Below are 27,803 nucleotides of genomic sequence, written 5' to 3' on the forward strand. Positions count from 1 at the left end.
TGATCCTGGTGGACAACGTGGGCTTTAGCTCAGCCCCCTCCCCAGAACCCGTGGGTGGGAAGACCCTCCCCCAGCGGTGGCGCCCACGGGAGGCTCGGCTCCCGGCAGGCAGCGAATCCGACATGAATCCCTGTCCTGACGCGGTGTCGGTCGGGGTGGCGGCTCCAGAGTCAGGCTGGCCCTGAGCTTGTTTGGACTGAGTGTGGGAAGGCGGCCGTGGTCAAGAGTCCACGCACGAACCCCTTGCCTCCCCGGGGTGGGGGGACACGAAAGAAGGCCTGAGTTGGTCACCTGTGCTCTGCCCCTCGGGGGTGGCCACCTGGTGCCGCAGGACGTGGCCGGGCCCTGGGTGCCACTCACGCTGGGTGGACTCCTGGGTGTCTGGCCTCGCCCGGGTGGGTGGTGCCTCCCGGCTGTACCCTGAGCACCGGGCCCTGCACAGGGGTCTTGGTGCCGCGCTGGCCGCGATCCTTGGGCAGCTGGGGTGGCCGGCCATGTGGAGCGATGCAGTGGGCGCTCTGAGAGGCGGGGAGGGGACCACACCGCGGGGCCCTCGTCCGGGGTCTGCCCATGGCGATGGCGGCGGGGCCATCCTGGAAGAGGCCGGTGGGGCCTGGCGGGGGTCCTGGGCCCTGATGCCCACCACCTCTGAGGGCCGAGGGGCAAGCGGGCCCCAAAGGGAATGTGACTTTGTCCCCCCGAGGGATCTGCGGTGTCCTGTACCTCAGTTCACCCGAAGGAACCAAGACCTATTCAATGCAGAAAAATAGGAAAGTAGAGATAAGCACAAGGAAAAGCCACTGTGGGACTTTCCGTGTCACGAGTGCACAGCTGTCAGCCTCGACTTGTGGAGACGTCCAGCCGTTTTAGACACAACCTTTTGTCCCCTTCATTAAGAAGGGGGGCTTCTACTTCATAAACTTGACTTTAGCTCCGTGCTGGCTTTACCTTTTCTCCAGTCACCTGCTCTGACTGCTGGAAGTGAACTTTCTAGACCTTGTGTTCGGGCTCTCTCGGCACCAGAGTGCCACCCCTCCCCTCCCTTAACCGCTCTGCCCCCGGCGCCTCTGGAGAGGCTGGTGGCCCAGGTGACCTGAGCCGGGACCGCATGAGGCTGGCCCTCTGGGGTGGGGTCCCTCTCTTGTCTGGGAGCGGGTCTGTGGCTGCGATCGTTTAGGACCTTTGGCTCCGGGCTGGGTGCCTTCTTTCTCCCCAGCTGGCACGTGACGATGCAGGGGCTACAAGCCAGGCTCCCAGGGAGGGACTGGGGGCCCTTGGCCTTGCCCCCCCATTGGGCTGGGGGCCGGAACATAGACGGCCTCACTGCCCTCTTTGTGTCCCAACAGATGGATGCCTTGCTGGTCTCTCTGAGCACTTTCATTTGGTGGCATTTCCAGAAGTGATGCGCTGAGTTCCAGCGGGCGGGCAGTGGCCTCTGAGCCCCGGCCCTTCAGGGGTGCCTGCTCCCCAACATGTTTCCCGTCATCTCCACGCACATCACTGGAAGTGCGGGTGCTGAGGCTGACCTGGGGAGACCCCCCCCCTCCTGTCCTCCGCGTCGGGGACCCTCCAGCCTGCCCCAGGCTGTGTCAGGCACCTGCCGTGGGTCCGTAGAAGCCCACCAGCTCTCTTACACCCGCTCCTTCTCTGTCCGTCTTGCAGGTTTTGGGGTTTGAGGTCGACGCAGTGAACTCTGTCCAGTTTTCAAACCACACAGGTAAGGCGTTGGCCTCAGTGGTCTTCACAGAGCTGAGTGTGGGCATAGGAAGTGGTCCCTTAGAAATCGGGGGCCACCCCTCACCTTACAGACGGGAAATGGAGCCGGGGGTGTGGTCCTGGCCAAGGCTGCGCAGCACGTGCAGACGGGGGTCGGGGGGCCTGGGTTTGCCGGCTGCGTGTTTAAATCAGCGTGGCTGCTTTGGAGCTGGATGACCTGGCGGGTGACATGACCTCTCGGCCCCCCACTTTCCTCCATGAACCAAGGGTGGTGATCCTCGTACCTGCTCTGGGCCCCTCCACCTGGGTGACACTGGACTGGGAGGAGAGCAGATCCCAACTTTCTCTTAAAAGCCAGAGCTTCGGGGAGCTCGTGTGTGTGTCCCTTCGTGCACGGGGACCCCAAGGATTTCTGTGCACAGAAAGCTGTGTGATTGCTGCCTCGGGTTCGTGAGGGTCACAGCCCTTGGAAAGCCCCCACGGTGTCAGGCGAGGGCCCTGGGCTCCCCACCCCCATGGCCTCAGAGCCACCCTGACCTGGGATCCCTGAGCTGATGCTGGCAGGGGGACAAAGCCTCTCAGTTCTTGGAAACATCCCCACATCCCTTCTTTGAAATTACTCTGAACCCTGACGGAATCTCAGAGCACAGAAGGTCCCAGAAACTGCTGGCACAGTGCTGACCAGATACGCGGAAGGGTGCTTGCTTCCCCTTAGCCCGATTCTTCCGGATGGGGTTCTTGGAAGGGAGGGGGTGTTACAAGTCATCAGTCGAGGAGGAACTACACTGAATTCAGATGAGAAGGCTACAGTTCCCACTAAGAATCCTTTCCTGCTTTTGCTTTCAGAGTGCTGGGCACAGTGACATTTGGACACGTCCCCAAAAGTTGTCAATCCAGTGAACCTCCTCAGAGCTTATGGGTTTTACTGGCTGTTTTAACTACCCTCTTTTTTTTTTTTTTTTAAAGTAAAAGAGCCAAGCTGGTTTAGACATTAGATGATGATCCCTCCCCCCCCACACCACCGCTCCAGGGCAAGCGCTGGGCTCCCTCCCACCCACCCCCCCCACCGCTCCAGGGCAGCGCTGGGCTCCCTCCCCCACACCCCCCCCCCCCACCGCTCCAGGGCAGCGCTGGGCTCTCCCCCACACCCCCCCCCCCCCCACCGCTCCAGGGCAGCGCTGGGCTCCCTCCCCCCACACCCCCCCCCCACCGCTCCAGGGCAGCGCTGGGCTCCCCTCCCCCACCCCCCCCCCACCGCTCCAGGCAGCGCTGGCGCTCCCTCCCCCCCCCCCCCCCCCACCGCTCCAGGGCAAGCGCTGGGCTCCCTCCCCCACACACCCCCCCACCACCGCTCCAGGGCAGCGCTGGCTTCCCTCCCCCACACCCCCCCCCCCACCGCTCCAGGGCAGCGCTGGGCTCCCTCCCCCTCCCCCAACCCCCCCCCCCACCGCTCCAGTGCAGCGCTGGGCTCCCTCCCTCCCACACCCCCCCCCCCACCGCTCCAGGGCAGCGCTTGGGCTCCCTCCCCACACCACCCCCCCCCACACCCCCCGCCCCCACCGCTCCAGGGCAGCGCTTGGCTCCCTCCCCACACCCCCCCCCCCACCGCTCCAGGGCAGCGCTGGGCTCCCTCCCCACAACCCCCCCCCCCCAGCCGCTCCAGGGCAGCGCTGGGCTCCCTCCCCCACACCCCACCCCCACACCGCTCCATGGCAAGCGCTGGGCTCCCTCCCCCCACACCCCCCCCCCCCCACCGCTCCAGGGCAATCGCTGGGCTTCCCTCCCCACACCCCCCCCCCCCCCACCGCTCCAGGGCAGCGCTGGGCTTCCCTCCCCCCCACACCCCCCCCCCCACCGCTCCAGGGCAGCGGCTGGGCTCCCTCCCCCACACCCCCCCCCCACCGCTCCAGGGCAGCGCTGGGCTCCCTCCCCCACAACCCCCCCCCCCACCGCTCCAGGGCAGCGCTGGGCTCCCTCCCCCACACCCCCCCCCCCACCGCTCCAGGGCAGCGCTGGGCTCCCTCCCCACCCCCCCCCCCCCCCCCCCGCTCCAGGGCAGCGCTGGGCTCCCTCCCCCCCACCCCCCCCCCACCGCTCCAGGGCAGCGCTGGGCTCCCTCCCCACACCACCCCCCCCCCACCGCTCCAGGGCAGCGCTGGGCTCCCTCCCCACACCCCCCCCCCACCGCTCCAGGGCAGCGCTGGGCTCCCCCCCCACACCCCCCCCCCCCACCGCTCCAGGGCAGCGCTGGGCTCCCTCCCCCACACCCCCCCCCCACCGCTCCAGGGCAGCGCTGGGCTCCCTCCCCCACACCCCCCCCCACCGCTCCAGGGCAGCGCTGGGCTCCCTCCCCCCACACCCCCCCCCCCACCGCTCCAGGGCAGCGCTGGGCTCCCTCCCCCACCCCCCCCCCCACCGCGCCCCCCCCCACCCCCCCCCCCACCTGCTCCAGGGCAGCGCTGGGCTCCCTCCCCCACACCCCCCCCCCACTGTCCAGGGCCAGCGCTGGGCTCCCTCCCCACAACCCCCCCGCCACCGCTCCAGGGCAGCGCTGGGCTCCCCCCCCCCCACCGCTCCAGGGCAGCGCTGGGCTCCCCCCCCCCCACCGCTCCAGGGCAGCGCTGGGCTCCCCCCCCCCACCGCTCCAGGGCAGCGCTGGGCTCCCTCCCCCACCCCCCCGCCACCGCTCCAGGGCAGCGCTGGGCTCCCCCCCCCCACCGCTCCAGGGCAGCGCTGGGCCCCCCCCCCCCCACCGCTCCAGGGCAGCGCTGGGCTCTGAAGCAGCAGCCGGTGTTCTGTGGCTGCTCCTTTTGCAAGAGTTTCCTGTTACCCAAGATCCGAGCCCTTGGGCGGGCAGCTGGAAGAAACTGGACGGGGCTGGAGGTTGGCGGGTGGGGCAGGGCCAGCCTTCCAGGCACATAGGGTTTGGGGTGTGACCTGCTGCCAGGCCTGGTGGTGACCCCCTGGGGGAGCAGGACCAGGTGCCTGCAGCAGACGTGCAGGGAGGAGCTGGGTCCCTCGGCCTCGCCAGCTCGGCGGAGTTTGTTTTTTCATCTGTAAACTGTAAATTGGGTGGGTTGGACAGAGGACCAGAGTGCCCCTGTGTTTCAGAAGGGTCTCCTGAGTTTGGAGAGGAGAGGCTGGGTTGGGGGGGTGGGCAGTAAAAGGAGTGGGCCCGAACCTTCTCATCATGTTAGGAAGCTGGCCTGCCGGGCGGGGGGTGACCCGTGCTTGAGACCTGGCGGGGGCTGACTGCACATCACGGGCTGCACTGTGTCCCCTCAATTCACGTGTCAGAGTCCTAACTCCCAGGACCTCAGATGTGATAGGGTCTTTAAAGAGGCAGTTAAAAGGTACATGAGGTCATTGGTGTGCCCCTGCTCCAATCTGATCGGTGCCCATGGAGGAGATTAGGACACAGACACATGCCCAGAGGGACAACCACGTGAGGACACAGGAGAAGGCGGCCGTGGAGCTCTCAGAGCAACCAGCCCTGCGACACCATGATCCTGGACGCCGGCCTCCAGAACTGTGGGAGCCCCTGTGGTTCTTTTTTTTTTTTTTTTTTGGCATCAATTTTATACACATCAGTGTATACATGTCAATCCCAATCGCCCAATTCAGCACACCACCATCCCCACCCCACCGCAGTTTTCCCCCCTTGGTGTCCATATGTCCATTCTCTACATCTGTGTCTCAACTTCTGCCCTGCAAACCGGCTCATCTGTACCATTTTTCTAGGTTCCACATACATGCATTAATATACGATATTTGTTTTTCTCTTTCTGACTTACTTCACTCTGTATGACAGTCTCTAGATCCATCCACTTCTCAACAAATGACTCAATTTCGTTCCTTTTTATGGCTGAGTAATATTCCATTGTATATATATGTACCACATCTTCTTTATCCATTCGTCTGTTGATGGGCATTTAGGTTGCTTCCATGACCTGGCTATTGTAAATAGTGCTGCAATGAACATTCGGGTGCATGTGTCTTTTTGAATTACGGTTTTCTCTGGGTATATGCCCAGTAGTGGGATTGCTGGGTCATATGGTAATTCTATTTTTAGTTTTTTAAGGAACCTCCATATTGTTCTCCATAGTGGCTGTATCAATTTACATTCCACCAACAGTGCAAGAGGGTTCCCTTTTCTCCACACCCTCTCCAGCATTTGTTGTTTGTTGATTTTCTGATGATGCCCATTCTAACAGGAGTGAGGTGATACCTCATTGTAGTTTTGATTTGCATTTCTCTAATAATTAGTGATGTTGAGCATCTTTTCATGTGCTTCGTGGCCGTCTGTATGTCTTCTTTGGAGAAATGTCTATTTAGGTCTTCTGCCCATTTTTGGATTGAGGTGTTTGTTTCTTTAATATTGAGCTGAATGAGCTGTTTATATATTTTGGAGATTAATCCTTTGTCCGTTGATTCGTTTGCAAATATTTTCTCCCATTCTGAGGGTTGTCTTTTCGTCTTGTTTATGGTTTCCTTTGCTGTGCAAAAGCTTTGAAGTTTCATTAGGTCCCATTTGTTTATTTTTGTTTTTATTTCCATTACTCTAGGAGGTGGATCAAAAAAGATCTTGCTGTGATTTATGTCAAAGAGTGTTCTTCCTATGTTTTCCTCTAAGAGTTTTATAGAGTCCAGTCTTATATTTAGGTCTCTAATCCATTTTGAGTTTATTTTTGTGTATGGTGTTAGGGAGTATTCTAATTTCATTCTTTTACATGTAGCTGTCCAGTTTTCCCAGCACCACTTATTGAAGAGACTGTCTTTTCTCCATTGTATATCTTTGCCTCCTTTGTCATAGATTAGTTGACCATAGGTGCGTGGGTTAATCTCTGGGCTTTCTATCTTGTTCCATTGATCTATGTTTCTGTTTTTGTGCCAGTACCATATTGTCTTGATTACTGTAGCTTTGTAGTATAGTCTGAAGTCAGGGAGTCTGATTCCTCCAGCTCCATTTTTTTGCCTCAAGACTGCTTTTCCTATTCGGGGTCTTTTGTGTCTCCATGCAAATTTTAAGATGATTTGTTCTAGCTCCGTAAAAAATGCCATTGGTAATTTGATAGGGATTGCATTGAATCTGTAGATTGCTTTGGGTAGTATACTCATTTTCACAATGTTGATTCTTCCAATCCAAGAACATGGTATATCTCTCCATCTGTTGGTATCCTCTTTAATTTCTTTCATCAGTGTCTTATAGTTTTCTACATACAGGTCTTTTGTCTCCCTAGGTAGGTTTATTCCTAGGTATTTTATTCTTTTTGTTGCAATGGTAAATGGGAGTGTTTCCATAATTTCTCTTTCAGATTTTTCATCATTAGTGTATAGGAATGCAAGAGATTTCTGTGCATTAATTTTGTATCCTGCAACTTTACCATATTCATTAATTAGCTCTAGCGGTTTTCTGGTGGCAGTTTTAGGATTCTCTATGTATAGTATCATGTCATCCGCAAACAGTGACAGTTTTACTTCTTCTTTTCCAATTTGTATTCCTTTTATTTCTTTTTCTTCTCTGATTGCCGTGGCTAGGACTTCCAGAACTATGTTGAATAATAGTGGTGAGAGAGGATATCCTTGTCTTGTTCCTGATCTTAGAGGAAATGCTTTCAGTTTTTCACCATTGAGAATGATGTTTGCTGTGGGTTTGTCATATATGGCCTTTATTATGTTGAGGTAGGTTCCCTCTATGCCCACTTTCTGGAGAGTTTTTATCATAAATGGGTGTTGAATTTTGTCAAAAGCTTTTTCTGCATCTATTGAGATGATCATATGGTTTTTATTCTTCAGTTTGTTAATATGGTGTATCACATTGATTGATTTGCGTATATTGAAGAATCCTTGCATCCCTGGGATAAATCCCACTTGATCGTGGTGTATGATCCTTTTAATGTGTTGTTGGATTCTGTTTGCTAGTATTTTGTTGAGGATTTTTGCATCTATATTCATCAGTGATAATGGTCTGTAATTTTCTTTTTTTGTAGTGTCTTTGTCTGGTTTTGGTATCAGGGTGATGGTGGCCTCATAGAATGAGTTTGGGAGTGTTCCTTCCTCTCCAATTTTTTGGAAGAGTTTGAGAAGGATAGGTGTTAGCTCTTCTCTAAATGTTTGATAGAATTCACCTGTGAAGCCATCTGGTCCTGGACTTTTGTTTGTTGGAAGATTTTTAATCACAGTTTCAATTTCATTACTTGTGATTGGTCTGTTCATATTTTCTGTTTCTTCCTGGTTCAGTCTTGGAAGGTTATACCTTTCTAAAAATTTGTCCATTTCTTCCAGGTTGTCCATTTTGTTGGCAAAGAGTTGCTTGTAGTAGTCTCTTAGGATGCTTTGTATTTCTGCAGTGTCTGGTGTAACTCCTCCTTTTTCATTTCTAATTTTATTGATTTGAGTCCTCTCCCTCTTTTTCTTGATGAGTCTGGCTAATGGCTTATCAATTTTGTTTATCTTCTCAAAGAACCAACTTTTAGTTTTATTGATCTTTACTATTGTTTTCTTTGTTTCTATTTCATTTATTTCTGCTCTGATCTTTATGATTTCTTTCCTTCTGCTAACTTTGGGTTTTGTTTGTTCTTCTTTCTCTAGTTTCTTTAGGTGTAAGGTTAGATTGTTTACTTGAGATTTTTCTTGTTTCTTTAGGTAGGCTTGTATAGCTATAAACTTCCCTCTTAGAACTGCTTTTGCTGCATCCCATAGGTTTTGGGTCGTCGTGTTTTCATTGTCATTTGTCTCTAGGTATTTTTTTATTTCCTCTTTGATTTCTTCAGTGATCTCTTGGTTATTTAGTAACGTATTGTTTAGCCTCCATGTGTTTGTCTTTTTTACATTTTTTTCCCTGTAATTCATTTCTAATCTCATAGCGTTGTGGTCAGAAAAGATGCTTGATATGATTTCAATTTTCTTAAATTTACTGAGGCTTGATTTGTGACCCAAGATGTGATCTATCCTGGAGAATGTTCCGTGCGCACTTGAGAAGAACGTGTAATCTGCTGTTTTTGGATGGAATGTCCTATATATATCAATTAAATCTATCTGGTCTATTGTTTCATTTAAAGCTTCTGTTTCCTTATTTATTTTCATTTTGGATGATCTGTCCATTGGTGTAAGTGAGGTGTTAAAGTCCCCCACTATGATTGTGTTACTGTCAATTTCCTCTTTTATAGCTGTTAGCAGTTGCCTTATGTATTGAGGTGCTCCTATGTTGGGTGCATACATATTTATAATTGTTATATCTTCTTCTTGGATTGATCCCTTGATCATTATGTAGTGTCCTTCCTTGTCTCTTGTAACATTCTTTATTTTAAAGTCTATTTTATCTGATATGAGTATAGCTACTCCAGCTTTCTTTTGATTTCCATTTGCATGGAATATCTTTTTCCATCCCCTCACTTTCAGTCTGTATGTGTCCCTAGGTCTAAAGTGGGTCTCTTGTAGACAGTGTATATATGGGTCTTGTTTTTGTATCCATTCAGCCAGTCTATGTCTTTTGGTTGGGGCATTTAATCCATTCACGTTTAAGGTAATTATCGATATGTATGTTCCTATGACCATTTTCTTAATTGTTTTGGGTTTGTTTTTGTAGGTCCTTTTCTTCTCTTGTGTTTCCCACTTAGAGAAGTTCCTTTAGCATTTGTTGTAGAGCTGGTTTGGTGGTGCTGAATTCTCTTAGCTTTTGCTTGTCTGCAAAACTTTTGATTTCTCCATCAAATCTAAATGAGATCCTTGCCGGGTAGAGTAATCTTGGTTGAAGGTTCTTCCCTTTCATCACTTTAAGTATATCATGCCACTCCCTTCTGGCTTGCAGAGTTTCTGCTGAGAAATCAGCTGTTAACCTTATGGGAGTTCCCTTGTATGTTATTTGTCGTTTTTCCCTTGCTGCTTTCAATAATTTTTCTTTGTCTTTAATTTTTGCCACTTTGATTACTATGTGTCTCGGCATGTTTCTCCTTGGGTTTATCCTGTATGGGACTCTCTGCGCTTCCTGGACTTGGGTGGCTATTTCCTTTCCCATGTTAGGGAAGTTTTCGACTATAATCTCTTCAAATATTTTCTCTGGTCCTTTCTCTCTCTCTTCACCTTCTGGGACCCCTATAATGCGAATGTTGTTGTGTTTAATGTTGTCCCAGAGGTCTCTTAAGCTGTCTTCATTTCTTTTCATTCTTTTTTCTTTAGTCTGTTCCGCAGCAGTGAATTCCACCATTCTGTCTTCCAGGTCACTTATCTGTTCTTCTGCCTCAGTTATTCTGCTATTGATTCCTTCTAGTGTAGTTTTCATTTCAGTTATTGTATTGGTCATCTCTGTTTGTTTGTTCTTTAATTCTTCTAGGTCTTTGTTAATCATTTCTTGCATCTTCTCAATCTTTGCCTCCATTCTTATTCCTAGGTCCTGGATCATCTTCGCTATCATTATTCTGAATTCTTTTTCTGGAAGGTTGCCTATCTCCACTTCATTTAGTTGTTTTTCTGGGGTTTTTTCTTGTTCCTTCATCTGGTACATAGCCCTCTGCCTTTTCATCTTGTCTATCTTTCTGTAACTGTGGTTTTTGGTCCACAGGCTGCAGGATTGTAGTTTTTCTTGCTTCTGCTGTCTGCCCTCTGGTGGTTGAGGCTATCTAAGAGGCTTGATGGGAGGCTCTGGTGGTGGGTAGAGCTGACTGTTGCTGTGGCGGTCAGAGCTCAGTAAAACTTTAATCCACTTGACTGTTGATGGGTGGGGCTGGGTTCCCTCCCTGTTGGTTGTTTTGCCTGAGGCAACCCAACACTGGAGCCTACCTGGGCTCTTTGGTGGGGTTAATGGCAGACTCTGGGAGGGCTCACGCCAAGGAGCACTTCCCAGAACCTCCGCTGCCAGAGTCCTTGTCCCCACAGTGAAACAGAGCCACCCCCCACCTCTGCAGGAGACCCCCCAACACCAGCAGGTAGGTCTGGTTCAGTCTCCCCCAGGGTCACTGCTCCTTCCCCTGGGTCCCGATGCGCACACTACTTTGTGTGTGCCCTCCAAGAGTAGGGTCTCTGTTTCCCCCAGTCCTGTCGAAGTCCTGCAATCAATTCCCACTAGGCTTCAAAGTCTGATTCTCTAAGAATTCCTCCTCCCGTTGCCGGACCCCCAGGTTGGGAAGCCTGACGTGGGGCTCAGAACCTTCACTCCAGTGGGGGGACTTCTGTGGTATAAGTGTTCGCCAGTCTGTGAGTCACCCACCCAGCAGTTATGGGATTAGATTTTACTCTGATTGCGCCCCTCCTACCGTCTCACTGTGGCTTCTCCTCTGCCCTTGGACGTGGGGTATCCTCCTTGGTGAAGTCCAGGGTCTTCCTGTCAATGATTGTCCAGCAGACAGTTGTGATTCTGGTGCTCTCGCAAGAGGGAGTGAGACCACGTCCTTCTACTCTGCCATCTTGGTTAATCCACCTCAAATATATCAGCAAACTTTAAAAATAACAATAAAGCCCATTTTCTAAGGAAGGGTTTGATGAATGAAATCGCCCCTGTGGTTCTTGGTCACAGCAGCCCTAGGACAAGAGAGCAGTACATGTGCAATGGAGTCAAACCGCACGGTGTTGGGAATTCCCTGGCGGTCCAGTGGTTAGGACTCGGCGCTTTCACCGCTGAGAGCCCCGTTTCAATCCGTGGTCAGGGAACTGAGATCCCGCAAGCCACGCAGCGCAGCCAAAAGAAAAAAGGAAAAAGAAAAAACCACCATGTCTGGAATGATGTTCGGAAAACCAAGGGGCAGGAAGGGCCGTTGTTCCTCCCACCTGGGCCGGTGGGATTTTGTGGCAGCAACACCTGCGGGACACAGCCAGAGGCTGCCGGCTCTTAGCAGACACCTGAGCCTTGGGGGACAGGCCTGCGAGAGATGGGTCACCTCGCCTCGGTGGACCCTCCTTGCCTCTGGCCCTCCCGACTGGTTAATGGGCGTCCACCAGAGGCCGCGCCGTCCTGGAGAACTGCTGACAGGTGTCGTCGGGTGTTGGCCCCTCTGCGGCAGGAGAGCCCTTGCCCCACGTGCACAGACGGTGCCGCGGCCCCTTCTCCAGGCCCACAGCCCAGCCGGTGTGGGACCTGCAGGACAACACCCGAGACGGCAGGGAGGATCTGGGGCTGTGGCCGGGATCTGCTTCCCGTGGTCTGTACTCGACTTTGCTGTCATAGAAATCAGCCCTCCGGAGGCTTTTACTTACGTGCTTAGGAACCCATCCGTTTGAGTGGTCCCTCTTGGCGTAAGGGCTGCCAGGATGGACTTGCCGTGGGCGGACTGCGGGGTGTCGCTGGTGGGGTGCGCCCGCCCCGAGTGACCTCGAGAGGGCCCCCTGCCTGCCCTGGGGGCGCTTCACCCGGGTGCCTGCCCTGTGTGTGCTTCACCCGGGTGCCTGTCGGGTCAGGAACCCGGGCCGCAGCCTCTTTCTAGTTCACGTTTGGCTCTTGGTCAGGATTTGGCCCGAGACTTGGATCAGTTGCAACTCATCTTGGATGGAGGTGGGGATGCGAGGAGCCCCTACCTGCCAGGGTGCGCAGGTAACAGTCTTCAAGCAACTCAGCCTGGATGGGGGACGTGCACAGGAGAGGCTGGCAAAGCCAGGGACCGTGACACGATGGGGACGCTCCCAGGTGCCCCGCCAAGGACAGGGAGAAGTTTCGCAGCCCTGCGTCCTGTCTGTCGGTGCAATGCAGGCTGCACAGGCGTCCTCAGGCGGCCTGCAGAGCTGGGCCCTCGCTGCACTGGGTGGGAGGGTGGACCCCGGACGCAGTAATAACCCCAGAACGTGTCGGAGCCAGATGTGCTTTCGGGGGGAACCTGCCGAGGGCTGTGTCACCCGCGTGCCCCACGCGTCAGGGCCTGCGTGTTCTGCTCTCCCCCCACCAGGCTACTCGCACTGGAAGGGCCAAGTGCTGAACTCGGATGAGCTCCACGAGCTGTACGACGGGCTGAAGCTGAACGACGTGAACAAGTATGACTACGTGCTCACGGGTGAGGCCCAGGGGAGGAGGTGCCGGAACTGGGGCCTGGCGCCCACCTGGGGTGGGCTGGGGAGGCCCAGAGCACCCCTGACCTGGGCTGCTCCCTGGTCCCTGCCTCCCTCGAGGAGGGATGGTCCTGCCATCAGGAACTCAGTGGGGCCCTAGTGACCGCCACGTCCAGGTAGCATGACCTTGGGGGTCCTGGCTGTGCCACGTCTCCATACTGGGGTTTCCATGCCCATGGCGGGGGACAGGCGGGGTGTTGGGAAGGGGTCTGGGACAAAAACACCCAGAGAAGCAACACGCTGCCACCTGGTGTGTTGGTTTCATTTACAAACCCACATGGTTGCATTTATTTATATACGTGGTTAGAAGTGAACATGCTGATTCTGGAAAATGGAAAAGAGGAAGGAGAACATTCCTCGTACACCCACGGCTTCTCCCTTTCATGTAAAAGTTAACGTTTCTTCTGGGAAATGCCCGGTGTCCCCTGTGCCTACAGTTGTGGGGAGCACTTGTCTTGGCCCTGGCCGCAGGGTCTGGGCACTGCCTGCCATTCTCTGGGCAGATGGGCTTGATGGCGCTGTTTCCACGGTTGGGTGACGAGAGTTCTCTGTCCCTCCCAAAGGTTACACGCGAGACAAGTCCTTCCTGGCCACGGTGGTGGACATCGTGCAGGAGCTGAAGCAGCAGAACCCCAGGCTCGTGTACGGTAGGTGCCGGGAGCCCCACGAATGGGCGGCTCAGCCTCCTCCCTTCTGCGCGCCCCGTCTGCACGTTCTGCTCCTCCCGGCACGTGGGGGCCTCTGGGGACGAGAGCCTCACAGGCGTTCTCACGGTGAACCTGGCGTCTGTCTGGGGCGGGTGAGAGAAGCCGGTGACACAGGGCTGTGATCGGTGTCAGGGTGGGGTGAGGGACTCCCCAGGTGGGGCCCGGACAGCAAAATGCAAAATGCCAGGTAAGGAGGTAAATGAGGACGGGAGGCCGTGCTTTTCCCATTTTAGTTGCGCGTGTGAAACTTAACAACAAGTCAGACGTGGGGCGCTCCTCTCAGCGCCGCCGCTTTTGCTGATAAGATGCCCTTTGTCCCGCAGTGTGCGACCCCGTGATGGGAGACAAGTGGAACGGAGACGGCTCCATGGTTAGTGCCTCCCCGCGTTGGGGTGCGGGCCGTGGGGCTGTTGGCGGCAGCACTCTGAAAGTGTCTGCCTGGGCGAGACACCGCTCTCGGGCCAGAGACACACGTCCTCGTCCCTTGTCGGGAAGGAGGGGCCGGGGCTGGCAGAAGAGGTTTCCGCGAAGGGCCCCAGAGGAGGTATTTCAGGGCCGTGCATCCCTGTTGCAGCTCAAGCAGCCGCAGATGATTTGCAAAGAACGAACGTGGCCGTTTTCTAATCGAATTTCAGGTGTGGACACTGAACTTTGAATTTCCTCTAATTTCCACGTGTCACAAAATACTGTTTTTCTTTTGACTTTCCCCCCAACCATTTAAAAACATAAAAGTCACTCTCAGCCCACCAGCCACACACCAGCAGACTGTGGGCCTGGGTTCCCGACGCCGATGTGGGTTGAGCGGGTGGTGTCATCACACAGATACGGTGGAAAGCCACTAGTGGGGACCTGACCCGGATCGTCAGGGTGGAAGGGCTGCCCCAGCCCTGCCTCGGGACCCCTTGGAGCCTTGGGGTCCCCACAGCACGAGCCGCCCTGGCCTCCCTCCCTCACCCCTCATGCGTCAGCCTGTTCCTGTCTTTTTCCCGCAGTACGTCCCCGAGGACCTCCTTCCGGTTTACAGAGAGAAGATCGTGCCGGTTGCAGACATCATCACCCCCAACCAGTTTGAGGCTGAGTAAGTCATTTGAATCGGCTGCAGCAGTCAGACCCACCCCCCATGCCCATGGGGAGAGTGACAGGGACCCTGCTGGAGAGCCCTAGTCTGCGGGGCAGGGAGCTGCCAGCCCACCTGAGTGCCAGGGCGGGCACTGGTTGTCAGCAGCCGTGGGCACTCATTTCCCCCCGACTCCCTGTGGTCACGCCGGTCCCCAAGCAGCAAGAGCCTCTGGGGACAGAAGGGGGCAGAGGCGCTGTGGCAAAGCCGGGGGTGCACGTGGCTGACACGGGCGATGGGACGGGGAGCCCATGCCAGCTGACGCGGGCCACTCCCCAGAGCTCTGAAACCCACATCCCAAATCTCTGCACGAGGTTACAAGGACCGTGCCTGCCCCGCTGCCCAGTGCCATGTTTCCAGGGGCCTTTCTTGGATGCCCGCCCCCCCCCCCCCGCCCCCGCCGATGGACAGGAGAGCTGGGCACCCAGGGAGTTGAGGCGCGGCTCCTGGGGCCTCGGGGCGTGAGCGCTGCGGTGGGTGTGTCCCCATCGCGTTGGGCTCTGTTAAGCCAGCAGTGATAACCCCTCCGGCCCCAGGGCCGCCCTATAAAGTAGGGATGGGGCCCCTGGACTCTTGGGGGCCTGGGGTTCCCTAACCTGGGCCTATCGATGCTGGGGGATGGCGGCTCACCTGGAGGTCCCTGATGGTTGGTGGCTCAAGAACGTAGTGCGCTGAGATTTGCAGCTGTTTGCGAGGACGCTGGCTGCCCTCAGTGGCACCGTGTGCTGTGACCGTGCACGGCCGTCCTTCCTTGTTGTTATGTGTAAACGTTTACCACGATCTGGAACTTCACCCCACTCCCATGATGTGTGAGTCCCTTTTTATTTTTTAAATTTATTTTTATTTATTTTATTATTTATTTGGTTACGCTGGGTCCTAGTTGCGGCCCGCGGGCTCCTTAGTTGTGCCATGCGAAGGCTTAGTTGCGGCACCCATGTGGGATCTGGTTCCCTGACCAGGGATCGAACCTGGGCCCCCTACATTGGGAGTGCGGAGTCTTACCCACTGTGCCACCAGGGAAGTCCTGTGAGTCCCCTTTCAAACTGACTCTTGACTGGTCCCCAGACACGGTGGCCGCCTGGTCCGCGATGGCGGACAGATGCCAGCCAGTTCCCTGTGGGGCAGGGGGGGTCACCAGTGCACCGTATGTAGCCCTGGGGCTCTTATAGGCGATGGCTCAGCTGTGCTTGTCTGCCTTCCAGGTTGCTGAGCGGGAGAAAGATCCACAGCCAAGAAGAAGCCTTAGAGGTAAGGAGGCCTTCCCGTACCTGGCGTGGGACAGGCAGCCTTGCTCACGGTGGGAGGGGACAGCCACACGCCCTCCAGCATAGGAGATGGGCACCTGTGTGGCCAGCATTTGGCTTCCCATCAGCCGGCCACCCGAGGCCCGGGGAACCTTTGTAAATTCCGTTTCGGCCCCTTGGTTGGTCGCCTGCAGCTTAGTGCCTGCTGGGTCTGGGTTCACCCGCTGCTCGCCACAGCTGTCTCTGAATGAGCGTCCGGGGCCATCGCAAAGTGCCGCAGACGGGGTGGCGCAGAGCAGCAGAGGTTTGCTCTCATAGTTTCAGAGGCCAGAAGTCCAGAATGGCCGGCTGGCCCGTGCTCTGTCAGAAGCCTGTAGGAAGAATCCTCTCCTGCCCCACCCTCTGGCGGCGGCTGGCAGTCCTTGGTGTTCCCGGGCTTGTGGGCGTCACCCCAGGCTCTGTGTGCGTATGCGGGGGGTGTCTGCATGCACCTGTGAGAGTGCGTGTGGGGTGTGTGCGTGCGTGTGCGTGTGTGAGTGGGAGGATTTCTTGCACGGAATGGACCCGTATCTTTGGGGGCTGGCTGGGCGTTTCTGGAGTCCACAAGTCAGGATTCCGGACGGGAAGGGCGGGCTGGGCCTCTCGGGCAGGAGGTGACACCGCAGCCCTGGGCGAGATTTCTTCAAAGCTCTTTTCAACCTTCTCTCGGCACTTGCTGAGGGTCCATAGGTCTGCTGGGATTTAGCCTTAGGTAGGGTCTACCACTCCTGCGCTGCATGTCCAGAGCACCAGGGGCTGCCAGGGCCTCACACCTTCCACGCCTGGGCCTCTTCAGAGGCCGAGCTTCCTTCACGGTCCAGGAAACACACACTCGGAGGAGCCAGGTCCCTGGGTCAGAGCTGGCGGCGGCCAGTCGTGGTCACACCTGGGCCCGTGGGGCTGTGTGTCTGTTTCCCCCAGAGGCGGAGGGCTCACTGGGGCAGGAGAGCAGACTGGGAGGACCCCCCGCTTCCCTGCTCTGAGGGCCTTGCTCTGAGCTGGCACAGCGGTTGGTGGGTCTCAGAGCCAGGTGACCCTGGGGCGGGAAAGAAGCAGGGCCGTGGGCACAGTGACCCCATCTCTACACACCCGCCCAGCTTGGGAACCAGAGGAAACTCATGGTACCCAGTGCAGGGTGGGTGCTGGGTTGGTGGCACGCCTCGTGTGTGTGTGGGGCGGTGTGCGTGTGATGTGTGTGTGTGCGTGTGGTGGAGGGGGTGTGTATGCTTGTGCTTGGGGCATGTGCACGCGTTGTGTGTGTGTGCATGTGGCGTGTGGGAGTACACGTACGTGCATGTGTGTGCTGGGGGTATACGTGTGCGTGCAGTGTGTGTGCATGTGTGGGGTCTTTGGGTGTGCGTGTGTGCACACGTGTGTGAGTGTGTGGCCGGGGACAGCCTGTGCTCGCAGGGCGTGTTCACAGGCACTTCTCTGAGGCATTTGCACGAGGAAAACGGGACCACCTACGGCTGCTTTAAAAAAAAAGCCACCCAAAGCGATGTCTGTTCCTCAGTACCCTGTGACCCTCTGGCCGGTTACCTCCCCAGCCTGCAGGCCCCGGGCCGATGAGGGGAGGGTTAGTGGTGGCGTCGCCTCCTGCCTGATACGAGGCCCCCCACCTCCCACCCCTCCTGAGCCCCAGTGCACCCCAGTGAGCATTTTGCCCCGGCGTGCTGCCGGGGAGGGGGCAGTAGACGTTTGTTGAATGGGTAAAGGAGGGCACAGTTCCCCAGGATGGGCAGCGTGGAAGCGCCCATCGCTTGGCGGTTGCCGGGCACGGCTCCTGCCGCCCTGGAGCCCCGGCGAGAGGAGACGGTGCCCTGGCTGGTTGGCTCCTCCCTCCGGGGTTCGGGCACAGGCGGGGTGCAGGGTGGGACCAGTAGACATGCACCCTTGGACTTGAGGCTGGAGGGAACTGGGACGGCTGTGGCCTGGCAGAGCTGTCACTGCCGGGCAGGGGCGGGGCCCAGAGTGTGGCTCCCCTGAGCGGCCGCGGTCCCATCCAGGCAGACTCTGTAAGAAGCTGAGGGGCGGTGGGAGACGGGGCGAGGGCCGCCAGGGCCCCGTCTCGGGTGGCCAAGGAGCGGCTGACGCGCTCCCCGTGTCCGGCAGGTGATGGACGTGCTGCACTCGATGGGCCCCGACACTGTGGTCATCACCAGCTCGGACCTGCCATCCCCGAGGGGCAGCAACTACTTGATCGCGCTGGGGAGCCAGAGGACACGTAAGTCCCCGCCCGGCGCTGGGCTCCCTCTCGCCTTCCTGCCGCGCGTCCCTTCGAGGCTTCCGAGGTTTGGGTTCAGTGGAAAGAAAATCAAGCCTGACTCGGCAGGTGGCCAGTCTCCTCAACTCCCGACACCTCGAAGAAAGATCAGACTGAAAGCAGAACCAGGAGAGGTTTCTGTGAAGCGGGGTGCGGTGAGCGCGGGGTGCAGGCGCTCCCCCCACGGTCACCACGCAAGTGTCTGGGACCGTGCTGGCAGCACACGGATGACACCCCGTCTTTCGGGCTCGGGGCTCACGCGGACCAGCCCAGCTGGAGCCCGGCTCCCGGGGAACCAGGTGTCCCCAGGCCTGCCTCCCCCCATCCCCCCCGCCTCAGAGCTGATGCCGACATCGCTGGGAGGACCGTTCACGCTCTGCTGTGTCAGTCGTTTCATTATGCTGACGCCGCAGCGTAAAATGACACAGAAGGCTGGGGTCACACCCGCTGCCCCGGAGAGCCGTCCCAGGTGTACCTGTCACCACCCCCTCTGTGTCTGTGCAAAAGGACACTTACACACCCAGATACACTCACAGATGCACGTGCATCCACATACACTCACGCCCATGCACGCACCCCAACCTCAGTGAGTGAGCACGGCCCCTCCAGCTCTACCTCCACCCCCACGGCTCCCATCACACATCATCACACGTTCCGGCCCCTTGTCTTCAGGCTGCGTGGTGTCCCCCAGGCCGCCCTGACCCTGTGGCCCTCCGGGGCTCCAGTCTCTCACTTTCTCACTTGGGACACGGGCAGCCACTGGGGGGCATGGGCGATCCCTGCAGGCTGAGCCCCCTGACGCTGTGCAGGGGAGGGCAAGCCGGTTCCCGGGCCGCGGGGCCTCTGCCGGCTGAGGGTCTGGGGTCCCAGCTGCCGTACGCTTCCCCCCAGGGACCCCCGACGGCTCCGTCGTGACACAGCGCATCCGCATGGAGATGCGCAAGGTGGACGCAGTCTTCGTGGGCACCGGGGACCTCTTTGCCGCCATGCTGTTGGCGTGGACGCACAAGCACCCCAACAATCTCAAGGTCAGTGGGGCGCAAACGGGAGAATGTGTTAAGAGCTGGAGTCCGCCGGGCCCAGGCCCAGGCCCAGGAGGGGTCCTGAGGCAGATGGAAAGGGAGGGCTTTGCTGAGGATGCCAGGGGAGCTGTAGCCCCAGCACCTCGGGGTCTAGAAGCATCACGCAGGAGGGAAATCCAGTGACAACTTGTCCTAAAACACAGCCGCTGCAGTCAGACTTGCTGGAGACCCCTCTCTTCCTGGGGATTGTCCCCCGTCCCCCTGCTTTGTGTGTGAATGTCCACAGTGCTCTAGCGTGCTCAGGCGCAGCTGTGCCCTTTGACCTCCCTCTGGGCGGCCGTCCTTCCCCTGCGGGGCAGGCACACACCCTCCCCAGCAGTCAGCTCCATGTTGTGAAATGCATGGCTGGGATGGGGCCCTTCCCCTCACCTGCGGGCTCAGGGGCGAGCGCTGAAATGCTGCGGTCTCTCCACCCACCTTCCCTCGAGGGCGGAGGGTGAGCAGGGACCTGCTTCACGGCCAGCTGGTGCCCAGACGAGGCCTCGCTGGGTCGCCCTCAGCCAACCCCGGATTCAGTTCTGCCCTGGGTCCCAGCGTCGGGGAGGGAGTCCACTTGCCTCCCCAGCACCTGAGAAGCCCTGAGTTTTTAACTTGGAGAGACCAGCAAGCAATGACTTTGGCCAGCTCTGGGGCAGGAGCTCTTTCCCGTGTAGATTCTTTATAACTGATTCCTTCCAGAAATGCTTATTAAGCACCTACTACATGCCAGGCAGTATTGACAGAGTTGCCTGTGGTCCACTTAGTCCCCAGGCCTCTCTGCTCAGCTCTCCTGGGATCTTTGCAGCGACTGCTCCGTGATGGGGGGAGCGTGTGATTGTGGATCCCCAGTGCCTGGTCAGTGGACAGTCCATCCAGGCGGCCTGGGGGCGGGGGGCTCAGCGTCCTCTCCTCCGTGCAGGTGGCCTGTGAGAAGACCGTGTCGGCCATGCACCATGTTCTGCAGCGGACCATCAAGTGTGCAAAAGGTACCACCTCACAGGCTGGCAGGGGTGCAGTGCTGCATTGTGAACAGGGCTGTGGCTCCCACCATCTCCCTGGCGTTGGCCTTTAGGGCTGGGGCAGGGGGCAGCGTTGTGGAGCTCCCTGCTGAGATGGGAACTCAGTGGTGCTCCAGAGCATTGGGGGCTCTCACGAAGGCGAGGGAAGGAGGAGACAGATTCGGGATAACTTCCGCTGGCTCTGTTCCCATCATTAATGCTCTGCCTGTTCTGCAGCCAGGGCTGGGGAAGGACTGAAGCCCAGCCCGGCCCAGCTGGAGCTGAGGATGGTCCAGAGCAAGAAGGACATCGAGAACCCGGAGATCGTCGTCCAAGCCACGGTGCTGTGAGGGCCGCGCGAACCCGCCTCCTTAACGCCCAGCGTTAGGTGTCTCCGTTTCTGTCCTTGTGAAAAATGTAATGTCTGCCTTAGAGCTGTGACCGAAACTTGATATTTTTTTCTTCTTTCATGAGTGTCCAGCATCCACTGGTCTTCATTGTGAAAATGTGCTGGTCGTGCTTTTTAAAAATAACAAAGCGATCACAGAAATTTGTAATTCGGGACCCCAGCTCCCCTCCCACAGGGCTCCTGGAAAACCAGCTCCGTGTTTACGTCTCAAGGGCGTCCTCCCCAGGCTGGCTTGGGATACATGGTGTACCCCCGTCCTTTGTGCAAGGCCCAGGGAGGCCCCTGTGTCTGCATCTCTGAGAGCGAGTCGGGGGTTAGTGTTCATGTCCAGAAAGATGATGCCAAATGTCTTTATTCTGGGTCCGACCTCACCTTCTGTGTTCCTGCTTCAGAACTTTTTGCCTCCTACTTTGCTGCAGGGTAGGCCCCTGGGGGTTTCAGATTCTCCCCTTCTGTTCACGGTGTGGACGGGCTCATGCAGCTCAGATGCACAGACGCTGCACAGTCACTTTGGCGGGGACCTTCCCAGGACCCCGAAAATCTGCACGTCTCACGCGTGTCGGGGGACTGCCTTGTAACTCGGAGCGTCTCTAGGGACCGCCTGGGCGACAGGACAGAAGCTGGCACGCGGCCGAGCGCGCCTGTGGGGAGATCACTGTGTCGGGCTCCTTTTGGAAAAGTCACCCAGTTTAGGGCAGAACAGGTCAGGTGCTGTGTGTTTGCCACCTACAGCTGGTGACAACCGTGTCGTGTCACCGTGTCAGTGTGCAGGTACAGAGGGCAGGGCTGGGCTCCTGCCCGCCCCCCCCGTTGGTGTGCTTAACCCCACCGGCCAGTTACCTGACCCTCCTGCCCCCATTCCCCCCGCAGTCCCGCAGTCCCGCGTCCTGTGCCAGCCAGGTGCCCGGAAGCGAGACTTCCCGAAGCCGCCGCAGTTCCGCCCCTCCCCACAGCAGGCGGGGGCAGAGCTTCACAGCAGCGGCTGTCAGACACCTTGGGCTGGGGCAGCGCCGGCCGTGGCGCAGGCCCTGTCACCAGTCTAGCTGTCTGCTGCGGGGGTGACCTCCCTGGCCCCACTTTACCCAGAACTTTGAGGACCCCTAGGCATGGATACAGGCAGGGTTGCCCATCCTCAGCACCCACCCCCGACTCTGGGGGCTGCAGAGGTTTGCATCTCTCAGGAGCCCACAGTCTGGAGGAGAGCGGGGAGGCTGCAGGAGGCTGGGGCCCGGATGTGGTCCCTGGGGAAGCTCCCAGGGCAGCCCTTGTCCCCGACCCCCAGCCTCGCCCCACAGGCAGGCCCTCTCCTGGAGCCTCCACCCTTGTCTGGCTGTGCCCACGTCTCTAGGACTCTCACCTCCTTGGTACTGCCTTCTGCCTTTTGTTGGAAATGCCCCCGGACGAAGGCAGGCCAGTCTCCACTGGACTCTCTGCACCCTCTTCTTTTCTTTCTTCCCCGCTCCACTCACATTCCAAATGTCGTCAGTCTCAGGCGTTAGTGCCCGCGCGCAGGGTCAGGGGGCCTCAGCTCCCCTCAGCGGCCGGCGGGTCAGGGCATCTGTGTCCCTGTCATGTTTCCTGGTCCCTGCAGGGCCCGCTGGCCCAGGAGGAGGGGGAAGCTTGTAGCCTGGTGGGGGACAGCCCCCCAACAGGGCAGCCCAGGGACCAGCCATCGTCCCCCAGGGCCCTGGGCCTCCGCAGAGCCTTTAATGGAAAATACTGTCACTGCCAAGTAGAGCTGGGGAGACGGCCACACCGCCAGCCAGCGGGAAATCTTCATGTTCTTCTCTTTCCTTGTTCCTTTTTTTAAACCTTGGAGAGCAAGTGTAAGACCAGGGAAAGAGCCAGAGTATCTCTCTCTCTTCAATGAGACGGTGAAGACCCGCCCTGAAAACATGGTGCTGGGGGTAGTGGCTTGTTCTGTGTGCACCGTGAACTTGAAGGAAAATGCACTCTGGTTCTTTCAGTTTTATGTCAGAGTCCTGGCCCCTGCAGTGGGTTTTACCCTCAATTCTCGATATCATACACAGAACGATGAGAATTGTTCCTCCCGTAAAATCATGAACTCTTCTATCTCCTCCAGCCGTAAAGCCCCAGCCATCTGGAGAGCTGTGGCCTGAACCCCCTGTCCTAAGAGAAGGAGATCGAGGCTCCGGAACCTTAGCTTCTGTGGGAAAGCACGTTCGACCTCCCCACCCGAGCAAAGTGTGCTTTTTGTCGTGATGTTGCTGAACCTGTGTATCTCAGGCTCGTTTCTGCTGGGACCCGGTCCATCTGTCACGATGACAGCAGAGGCCCCCGGTTGTCTCTGTTCAGGATTTCCCGTCTAGAAGTTATCCATGGCCAGTCGCAGTGAGTTTTGATACAGTTTGGGTCCAAGTTAGAATTAACCTTTTTTTTTATATTCACTTTCCACAGTTTAGTAACATGGAAACTAATCATTTATTTTAAGATGAGAGATATTTTGGCCCTGAATTGCTTGCCCATTACCAGAGTATAGATTTCAGACCTTCTCCTGGAGACCTTAAAGATGGATTCCAAAATATGGTCCTTGTTTTTTAACCAGTCTTGAATCATTGCCAAGTGCTGCAGAGGTAACCAGGTTAGTCTGCACTGCTTTTGCCATGCAGGCCAGTGGGGGTGGAACAACGACGCTTTGCTTTTTGTCCTGTCCTTAAACTGTTAGGACCAGTCTTCAGAGCGTGTTTCATTTTGCAATGGCCGAGCCTGGCTTGGCGCTTCTGACCTCATCGCTTGAACCTCACGTTCACTCATCAGTTGAAAGGCAGAGAAGAGGGGGGACGGTGTTCCATCTGGAGGCCGCTGGACCCCCAGTGTGCACACGCCCTCTCAGGACCACCTGCCTGCGGCGGCGGGGCCCGTGTCTGTGAATCAATACCCGTGACCACGGGGCTGGGCTGTGCTCCGCTCCGGCGCCAGAATCACCTGGAATCCCTGCGTCGGCCACCTGCCTGGTCTCAGGCCTCGTTCACACACGTCTCCCCATGGGCAGGGGTTGGCTCGGGAGCCCCCAGCGCCTGCCTGGGCCGGAAGGAGGGTGATTGGGAGTGAGCGGAGCGGGTTATGTGCCAGCAGGGACGCGGTGAATGTGGTCCGTCCTGGCTTTCTGAGCGGGTGGGAGCCACGTGGCCCCCAGACTCACGTCTCAGATCCTGAGCCCACCCATTTCCATTCCATGCCAGGCTGCAGGGGGCTTCCCTTCGCATCACCTCGTGTGGTTCTTTGCATCGGGACCCCCGGGAGAGCTGCTCCCGTCTGTAGAGGGAGCACGTCAGTTGGTGGGCACTTGGGGCGAGGCGGCTCTGGGAGCCCAGGTCCACGGCCCTAGGCCAGGAAGCCTTGAACTTGGGCCTGTTGGTCAGGGTGCATGTCCACCCAGGAGACCCTCCCTTGTTCTCCAGGTCGGCCCATGGGCGTCGGTCAGGCTGGGCCCCCACAGAGCAGGGACCGAGCATCACCCGCACAAGGGTGGCCTTGGAGCTGTGTGCAGAGCTGGTGCACCCTTGCGTGTGTTTGCTTCTGCAGCCAACAGTGTCATGAACTCCTGCCTGTTTTTACAGACAGCGCTGTGGTTTCAGAATCCAGTCACGCGCCTCTGGCCTGTGCCAGAAGCGGGCAATGAGGGCAGAGGTCCCTGCCCCCGCCCTGGTAGGCGACACACAGCAGCTGCCCTTCTAGGGGCTTTTTCTTTGGGGCATTAGTACTTCCTGTCCGGTGATTGGAACCAGGCTTTGTAGTCTGCGCTGCACTGCACGGGGCGGAGGCCCGTGAATGTGTCCTGCTGCCACGTGGCCTGGGGCCCTAGTTCCTAACACTGAGCTCTCCGTAGCGCGTGTCTTCCCGTGGGCTCCTGTAGTTCATTCTTGGTGCAGAACGTTTTCTGTTGTTAATGTGCAAAGACACTGATTAAGAAATGATGTCTTACAAACTACATTCCTGCCTTTCGTTAGAGGTTTGCGCTCACGACATGGTGTGTTCGTTTGGTCATTTGATGAGTAATCTTAGGTCTGACTTAGAGACTATTTTTACAACTTTATGTGATTGGAAAGTTCTTCCTAGAATTTTCTTTTTAACTTCTGGCAGAGTAAACAGGTGTGTTTTAAGCTTTCCACTGTCCGAGCTGAGCAGAGGCCTGTGCTCAGAGCGGGAGACCTTGTGTCCATCTCTGACCCTCAGGGAGGGACCCCAAGCTCCAGGGTTGCAGTGAAGGAAGCTCCCAGCCCCACATCAGCATGGGGCAGGTCCCGGATCTTCTGCAGCAGGAAACCCGTTCTGGGAGGACATACCTTCGTGAGGCCACGGGCCACTCACCCTGGCCTGGGGCATCACTGCCCTGCAAGGGCCAGGACTGGGCAGACAGAGAGGAGGGCACGCCACCCTAGGCCCCTGTGCTCGTGAAGCCCCCAGGCAGGACTTAGTCCTTGTGCATCCAAGGATGCAGAGCTGGGCCCCCTCCCTCATGCTTTTCTGAGCCGGAGCTGGGTCAGCGGGTTTTGGACCACTAGTTGCTTTCTCACCGAGGACCCAACTTCTGGCACAAGGAGGGTGGGTGTAGGGCATGGTGGGGGGTCAGGGGACAGAAAGGGGGAATCAGTAAGCCTGGCAGCAACCCCCCCCCAGTGTGCCCCAAAACTCCAGCCTTGGTGCATTCCTGCAAAATATCTGGGACTGTCAGCTTGATGATGGGAGGTGTAGCTGTTGATATACGGGGAAATGGAAGTGAAATCTTAATTTACTCCATGCAGCCCCTGAAGGATAAGAAGTATGTGGGTGGCGTTTTGAATGTTTTGAGATTTAAAGCTGCATACTTTCTAATTTAGAATTTTCGTTGGGATTTCCCCCAACAGTTGCAAAACTGGACCCACTGGAGGACTGAGGCACTGACTCAGGCCAGTCGATGCCAACCCAGTCCTTCCCTAATTGAGCTCAGATTTTGGAGGCTTCTCAGGGGAAGTGATGCAGCCTTGGGACACAGCTCGATCCCGGCTGCAAGTTGGCGGGGGGCGGGGGGATCTCTGTGTTTCTGGCAGTGGTTTCACTAGCTCCGTGCTCTACCAACCCCACCTGTGTGCGTGTGGATGTGTTTTAAACGTAAAACTCGTTCCAGTGCTGTAGAGGCCGTGTCTGTACTGGTCTTACTGACTTATGATTATCACAAATAAATATTTTCATGGTGATTGTGTTGAAGTGTGATTTCCTTTTTTCCAGAGGAGCTCCCTTCTGTGAACTAGGACCTAAAGCTGTGTTAAACAGCCAACCAAGCAGTGGTTACTGCTGGGGACAGAGGGCAGCCGATTCCCTCGGGAAAGGACCTGACATCCCTCTTTCGGGAAAGGACCTGCACTGTCCTGCCCGCCATGGCCGGATGCCCTCTCCTGCTCTGTTCTCTGCCCTGGGAGGGCTGGTTTGGATGCTCTGGGCAGTGGGCTCCAGGCGGGCTTCCCGCAGGATTGGGCTCCCTCTCCCAGCCCCTCCCTGCCCGATTCTGAGGACCAGCTTCAGCCACTGACCAAGCCTCACGCTCCTTCCGGCTTCCTTCACACCTGGGTGGTGACAGCGCTGGTCCTGTGAGCCCGGCAGGTACCTGCTCTCCCCAGGATCAGCCCACACCTCTGTAAATAAGTCCTCAGGTCGCCTCCGGGCAGCACCTGGCCCTGCTGGACAGGCAGGGAGCGGTGGGGGAGGACGCGGGATCCTGTCCCAAGTGCCTCTGACTCGACCTCTCAGATCCGCTTCTGCCAACCCTGTGCTGCTCTGCTCGCCAGCAAGGCCCTCCTGGCCCAGACTCCCCCTCCTGGTGACAGTCTCCTGTGGCTGCTGTGACACGTTCCCACTAGTTGAGGAGCTTAAAGCAACACAGATGTATTCTTTCACAGTCTGGAGGTCAGATGTCTGAAAATGGGTGGGCAGAGCTGGCTCCTTCCGCAGGCTCCGGAGAGACTCTTCCCTGCCTGCCTTTTCCAGCTTCTGGAGGCACCTGTGTCGCTTGGCTCGTGGCCCCTCCTCCACCTTCAGTCTCTCTGACACTGACCCTCCTGCCTCCCTCTCATGGGGACCCTGTGATGACGCTGGGCCCACCCGGCTACGCCAAGACCATCTCCCCATCTTAAGACCCTTAGCTTAACCACATCTGCCAAGTCCCTTTTGCTGTATAAAGTAACATCCACAGGTTTCGGGCACTGGGACACGTGTTGCATGGAACTTTCCAGGGGCCTCTGGGATCTCAGCCACACAGCCTCGTCCTATCTGTAATTCTGCCTAAATTAGGACACTGAAGAAATTCCCCATGAGGTGCAGACTCAGGCTGGCCCCTGCAGCAGTCTTAGCCTGCACGAGGCTGTCCCAGGCCCCTTCCATCGTGTTGTTCTGCTTTCCCTGGAATGTGGCTGTCATCCACGACCTTGGGGTACGGGGTAGAGGGGATAGGGGAAAGGAAGGGAGAGGAGAGTAGGCACTTTCCTCTCTCTCCCATCCATCCCTTTCCCCACTGCTAGATTTATTCAGATATGATTCACGTTACACAGTTTGCCCACTTTGAGTGTAGAATTCAGGGTCTCGTTATAAAGGTAGCACCCTTGAAAAGGATGCTAAATTTAGCTTTGACTGGTGTCTCCCCCAAAGTCAATGGTGTCCTCCAGTAAGTCAGGGCCACCAGAACCTCAGAATGTGACCTTATTTGGAAATAGGATCTTTGCAGATGTACTAGTTGAGGTCACACTGCATTAGGGTGGACCTAAATCTGGTAACTGGGGTCCTGATGGGATGAGGAGGCACACAGACACACAGAGGCAGACGCGTGATGCAGCCACAAGCCCAGGGACGCCTGGGGCCTGGCAGCCCTGGGAAACCAAGAAAATGGGTTGCGTTGAAAGTAGGGTCCTTAAAAGGGAGGAGTGGGCCCCGAGGCCTGGGATAGGGACGTTTGGAAGGACAGGTCTGAGGATCCTGAATCCCTAATTCCTCCAGATGCCCAGCAGCCCACCACACTCGCCTTGGCTGAAAACCAGCTCCCGCACCTGGAGACCAAGCAACAGCCACGCACCTGAGGCAGGTGCCTCACAGACCGACACTTTTCCCTTCCAGATGCACCTCTACCACCTCTGGAGCTCCAGGCCAGTCCCCAGCCAGGTCTCAGCCAAGCGGGAGAGGGAAGCATAGGCCTGAGCGGCCAGGAATGCCCTACGTGCCCAGGAAGTG

General features: G+C 57.0%; 1 protein-coding gene across 1 annotated transcript in view; it reads left to right on the forward strand.

Annotated features, from left to right (window-relative positions):
- PDXK (pyridoxal kinase) overlaps positions 1-25,783 on the forward strand; it is a 40,184-nt gene extending 14,401 nt beyond the window's left edge. The window contains exons 2-11 of the mRNA XM_036850465.1: positions 1,663-1,717; positions 12,588-12,692; positions 13,311-13,394; positions 13,778-13,824; positions 14,447-14,532; positions 15,774-15,819; positions 17,967-18,078; positions 19,009-19,145; positions 20,098-20,164; positions 20,414-25,783. Coding sequence (XP_036706360.1) covers positions 1,663-1,717; positions 12,588-12,692; positions 13,311-13,394; positions 13,778-13,824; positions 14,447-14,532; positions 15,774-15,819; positions 17,967-18,078; positions 19,009-19,145; positions 20,098-20,164; positions 20,414-20,526 — 852 coding nt within the window. The 3' untranslated portion in view covers positions 20,527-25,783. The remainder of the gene's footprint in view (positions 1-1,662; positions 1,718-12,587; positions 12,693-13,310; positions 13,395-13,777; positions 13,825-14,446; positions 14,533-15,773; positions 15,820-17,966; positions 18,079-19,008; positions 19,146-20,097; positions 20,165-20,413) is intronic.
- Positions 25,784-27,803: the final 2,020 nt, after the last annotated feature.

The sequence above is a fragment of the Balaenoptera musculus genome, chromosome 4, assembly GCF_009873245.2.
Source record: "Balaenoptera musculus isolate JJ_BM4_2016_0621 chromosome 4, mBalMus1.pri.v3, whole genome shotgun sequence".
Classification (NCBI taxonomy): domain Eukaryota; kingdom Metazoa; phylum Chordata; class Mammalia; order Artiodactyla; family Balaenopteridae; genus Balaenoptera; species Balaenoptera musculus.